This window comes from Jaculus jaculus, chromosome 8, assembly GCF_020740685.1.
Source record: "Jaculus jaculus isolate mJacJac1 chromosome 8, mJacJac1.mat.Y.cur, whole genome shotgun sequence".
Taxonomy (NCBI): domain Eukaryota; kingdom Metazoa; phylum Chordata; class Mammalia; order Rodentia; family Dipodidae; genus Jaculus; species Jaculus jaculus.
In genome coordinates this window covers 59,163,306-59,169,116 of record NC_059109.1, presented here as the reverse complement: position 1 = coordinate 59,169,116, position 5,811 = coordinate 59,163,306, and the positions used below count along the sequence as shown (strand labels likewise).

The 5,811-nt window shown below is 38.0% G+C and overlaps 1 protein-coding gene across 1 annotated transcript; it reads right to left on the bottom strand.

The window, feature by feature from the left end:
• Window positions 1–4,546: 4,546 nt before the first annotated feature.
• LOC123462925 (olfactory receptor 4F3/4F16/4F29-like) lies at window positions 4,547–5,488 on the bottom strand. Its single transcript, XM_045157274.1, has one exon. The coding sequence runs from the start codon at window positions 5,483–5,485 to the stop codon at window positions 4,547–4,549; it is 939 nt and encodes a 312-aa protein (XP_045013209.1). The 5' UTR covers window positions 5,486–5,488.
• Between the last annotated feature and the right edge of the window lie 323 nt (window positions 5,489–5,811).

The window sequence follows — 5,811 nt, the reverse complement described above, 5'->3', positions numbered from 1 at the left end:
AAATTCAAAAAATCATAGGGACATACTATAAAAGCATATACTCCACAAAGTATGAAAATCTGAAAGAAATGGATGATTTCCTTGATCTATATGACCTACCTAAATTAAATCAAAATGAGATTAATCACTTAAATAGACCTATAACAAACATGGAGATCCGAACAGTTATCAATAATCTCCCAACTAAAAAAAGCCCAGGCCTGGATGGATTCACTGCTGAATTTTACCAGACTTTTAAGGAAGAGCTAACACCATTGCTTCTTAAGCTTTTCCAGGAAATAGAAAAAGAAGGAATTCTACCAAACTCCTTCTATGAGGCCAGCATCACCCTGATACCAAAACCAGGCAAAGATAGAACAAAAAAAGAAAATTACAGACCAATCTCCCTCATGAACATAGATGCAAAAATTCTCAACAAAATATTGGCAAACAGAATACAAGAATATATCAAAAAGATCATTCACCCTGACCAAGTAGGCTTTATCCCAGAGATGCAGGGATGGTTCAACATACGCAAATCTATAAATGTAATACATTACATAAACGGGTTGAAGGACAAAAATCACATGATCATCTCATTAGACGCAGAGAAAGCATTTGACAAAATCCAACATCCCTTCATGATAAAAGTCCTACAGAGACTGGGAATAGAAGGAACATATCTTAATATAATAAAGGCTATTTATGACAAGCCTACAGCCAACATATTACTTAATGGGGAAAAACTGGAAGCTTTTCCACTAAAATCAGGAACAAGACAAGGGTGTGCACTGTCCCCACTTCTATTTAATATAGTTTTGGAAGTCTTAGCCATAGCAATAAGGCAAGAGACACACATAAAAGGGATACAAATTGGAAAGGAAGAGATCAAGTTATCATTATTTGCAGATGACATGATTCTATACATAAAGGACCCTAAAGACTCTACTAGCAAGCTGTTAGAGCTGATCAAAACCTACAGCAATGTAGCAGCATACAAAATAAATACACAGAAATCAGTAGCCTTCATATATACTAACAACAAACACACAGAGGATGAAATCAGAGAATCACTCCCATTCACAATTGCATCAAAAAAAATAAAATACCTTGGAATAAACCTAACCAAGGAAGTAAAGAATCTATACAATGAGAACTTTAAAACACTCAAGCGAGAAATTGCAGAAGACACTAGAAAGTGGAGAAACATCCCTTGTTCCTGGATTGGAAGAATCAATATTGTGAAAATGGCAATCTTACCTAAAGCAATCTACACATTTACTGCAATCCCTATCAAAATTCCAAAGGCTTTCTTCATGGAAATAGAAAAAACAATCCAAAAATTCATTTGGAATCACAAAAAACCTCGAATATCTAAAATAATACTGAGCAACAAAAAAGAGGCTGGTGGTATCACCATACCTGATTTTACCCTATACTACAGAGCCATAGTAACAAAAACAGCATGGTACTGGCACAAAAACAGACATGTACATCAGTGGAACAGAATAGAGGACCCAGATGTAAGCCCAAGTAGCTATAGCCACCTGATATTCGATAAAAATGCCAAAAATACTCATTGGAGAAGAGACAGCCTCTTCAGCAAATGGTGTTTTGAAAACTGGATAAATATCTGCAGAAGGATGAAAATAGATTCTTCTCTCTCGCCATGCACAAGAATTAAGTCCAAATGGATTAAAGACCTTAACATCAGACCGGAAACTTTGAAACTGCTAGAGGAAAAAGTAGGGGAAACCCTTCAACATATTGGTCTTGGCAAAGACTTTCTGAATACAACCCCAATTGCTCAGGCAATAAAACCACAGATTAACCACTGGGACCTAATGAAATTACAAAGATTTTGCACCGCAAAGGACACAGTGAAAAAAGCAAAGAGGCAACCTACAGAATGGGAAAAAATCTTCGCCAGCTATATATCTGATAGAGGATTAATATCTAGGATATACAAAGAACTCAAAAAGTTAAATAATAAGGAATCAAACAAGCCAATCAAAAAATGGGCTATGGAGCTAAATAGAGAGTTCTCAAAGGAAGAAATACGAATGGCATATAAGCATCTAAAAAAATGTTCTACGTCACTAGTCATCAGGGAAATGCAGATTAAAACTACATTGAGATTCCATCTCACTCCTGTCAGATTGGCCACCATCATGAAAACAAATGATCATAAATGTTGGCGGGGATGTGGAAAAAAAGGAACCCTTCTACACTGCTGGTGGGAATGCAATCTGGTCCAGCCATTGTGGAAAACAGTGTGGAGGTTCCTAAAGCAGCTAGAGATTGATCTACCATATGACCCAGCTATAGCACTCCTAGGCATATATCCAAAGGACTCATCTCATTTCCTTAGAAGTATGTGCTCAACCATGTTTATTGCTGCTCAATTTATAATAGCTGGGAAATGGAACCAGCCTAGATGTCCCTCAACAGATGAGTGGATAATGAAGATGCGGTACATTTATACAATGGAGTTCTACTCAGCGGTAAAGAAAAATGAAGTTATGAAATTTGCAGAAAAATGGATGGACCTGGAAAGTATTATACTAAGTCAGGTAACCCAGGCCCAGAAAGCCAAGCGCCCCATGTTCTCTCTCATATGCGGATCCTAGCTACAGATGACTGGGCTTCTGCGTGAGAATGAAAATACTTAGTAGCAGAGACCAGTAAGTTGAAAAGGAGACATAAAGGGTGGAGAAAGGAAGGGAGGAGGATACTTAATAGGTTGATATTGTATATATGTAATTACAATGATTGTAATGGGGAGGTAATATGATGGAGAATGGAATTTCAAACGGGAAAGTGTGGGGGTGGGGAGGGAGGGAATTACCATGGGATATATTTTATAATCATGGAAAATGTTAATAAAAATTAAAATAAAAAATCTCAATCAATACTAACTATATCCTAGTGATATTTGAATCTATGAGGAATTATTATTTAAATATTTTATTTTATTTACTTATTTGAAAGAGAGAGAGAGAAAAAACACAGAGAGAGACAGAGAAAATGGGCACACCAGGGCCTCCAGTCACTGCAAATGAACTCCAGTTATGGGCACCCCCTTGTGCATCTGGCTTATGTGGGTCCTGGAGAATTGAACTTGGATCCTTTGGCTTTATAGGCAAGTGCCTTAACTGCTAAGCCATCTCTCCAGCTTGAGGAATTATTATTCACCTATAGTTTTCATGAGATATAAATTGTGATATTTTGTATTATACATGATTATTATTGTATCTGCTTTGGCAAAAAATCCAGTATAAAGGTATCAGAATAACTTAATAGCAGTAAGGATTATTGACTAATATCCTTATTTTTAAAATAATTTCTAGCTATATATAATGTCTATTAATCCATTCTTATTTGGAAAATAAAAATATCACAAATAAAGGCAAAGATCTTTTTATTATAGCCCTTAGTCCACAGATTAAAAACTGAGTAGTTTCACTCTGCCTTCCAAGTATCAGATAAACAATTCTTGTGGCAAACTCTAAAATGGAAACATACTGAGAAAAAGAGAATCTGAGAAAATGTGAAGTAAAGGACAAAATTTGAATTAGTTGGAATATCATACTGTTAATTGGACAGAAAGGCTGGCATTTACTTAGTTCCTCATGGGTCGTCACAGAACAGCTCACACAGCCTCTCCTACCAGGCACACATCTCCCAGGAGTGGTGGCGCATGCCTTTAATCTCAGCACTCAGGAGGCTGAGGTAGGAGGCTCACTGTGAGTTCCAGGTCAGCTTGGGCCAGAGAGAGACCCTACCCCAAAAATAAAGAAAAAGAAGAAGAAAGAGAGAGAGAGAGAGAGAATGAAAGGCATGTAACCATAGACCCGTGAATGTGTGCTCTTAAGATTCTGAATTATTTCCTAGTCAGGCAGGCAACCAAAAGAGGAAATTGAATATATGGGAGGTAGAGAACAAATTTAAAATTGTGCCAGTTCTACCATGATTCATACCATGCAATATGGCCAGAAATTTCCACTCATACTAAAGAGACAAGCTGGGGCTGCAGAGATGGTTTAGTGGTTAAGGGCTTGCCTATCAAGCCTGAGGACACCGGTAGGAGGCTCAATTCCCCAGGACCCACATTAGCCAGATGCACAAGGGGGCACAGGCATCTGGAGTTCATTTGCAGTGGCTGGAGGCCCTGGCACACCCATTCTCCCTCTCTATCTGCCTCTTTCCCTCTCTGTTGCTCTCAAATAAATAAAAATATACAAAAAAAATTTTTTAAAGAGACAAGCTTTCCCACTAATGGCATTAAAATACATTCTGTCTTCTGTGTGTCTGCGAGTTTACTTCATATAAGTATTATTCCTTAGGAATTAAGGCTCTGGATTATAGTAGTCTTAGACAAATTCATATAAAATTTCTTTTCTGTTTTTAAAAGGTATTTTAAGCCCCTTCCTAAATAAAAGTCAAAGTAGAACAAAGATCAGTGTGCAGGTGAGATATACAAATCCAAGAAGGGGAAAATAGATTTTTCACTGAGTTTATCTAGAATTAATTTATGTCCAATGAATACTGTTCATGATGCAACCACTTAAGATATAGTCTTGTATCTCAGTAGCTGTCTGCACACTCTTCTCATTGCCACTTTCATCTCTTGGTTCCTGAAAGTGTAGATCACAGGATTCAGAAAAGGAGTGTGGACTGCATCAAATAGGGCCAGAAATTTATCCAGGTGTATGGAGGGAGATGGACAGGTATAGACAAATATCAAAGGACCAAAAAACAGGACTACCACAGTAATATGAGCTGACAGTGTAGACAGAGCTTTGGAAGAACTACCTGATGAGTGTTTCTGAACAGTGACTACTATGACAACATAGGAGATGATCAGGATGACGAAGGAGCCCACAGAGATGAATCCACTGTTGGCTGAGACCATTAATTGCAGTTGGTTGGTATCTATGCAGGCAAGTTTGATAAACCTTGGTAGGTCACAGTAAAAGCTGTCTAACACATTTGGGCCACAGAAAGGTAAATTTACCACAAAGGCCAGTTGAACTCCAGAATGCATAAGGCCAACCACCCAGGCAACCACTAAAAAGAAGATGCACATTCTTGGGCTCATGATGGTCAGGTAATGGAGAGGCTTACAGATGGCCACATACCTGTCATAGGCCATGGCTATGAGCAGCACTACCTCCACACCACCAATGACATGGATGAAGAACATTTGAGTGATACAACATGTAAATGAGATGACTTTGTGCCTTCTGAACAGGTCATAAATCATCTTTGGACAAGTGACAGAAGAAACACCTAAGTCAATGAAGGAGAGGTTGGCTAATAGAAAGTACATGGGAGAGTGCAGGTGAGGGTCAGAAGCCACCGTGAACACGATGAGGGAGTTTCCTGCCATGCTTGCCACATAAAACATGGAGGAGAAGACAAAGAGGAGCAGTTGGATATTCCAGGAGTTGGTGGCTCCCAGGAACACAAACTCTGTCACCACAGAGTGATTCCCTCCTTCCATTGGCTTTGTTGACAGTGCTACCTGAAGGAGAGCAGGAGCAGCTGTAAATTGCAATTATGTTAATAGAAGGATGGAACTCAGTGTTATGAAATTCTGTTTGTACTTTAGCTTAAAGAATACAGACCAAAAAGTATATGAACAAGTGCTATGCATTATTACTCAACAGGTAAATAAAATGTGAACACCACATATCATTTCACATTTCTAAAAAGCCTTTACCAAAGGGTCAAAAGATAATGTGTATGAAATAGTTCTGAAATAAGAAAACCTTGTACACTATTGTTGACCATACAAATTAGAATATACATTATGGATTAAAAATAGAA

Excerpts from the sequence above, each read along its gene's own strand:
- LOC123462925 (XM_045157274.1), bottom strand. The coding sequence starts at position 5,485 with ATGGAAGGAGGGAATCACTCTGTGGTGACAGAGTTTGTGTTCCTGGGA.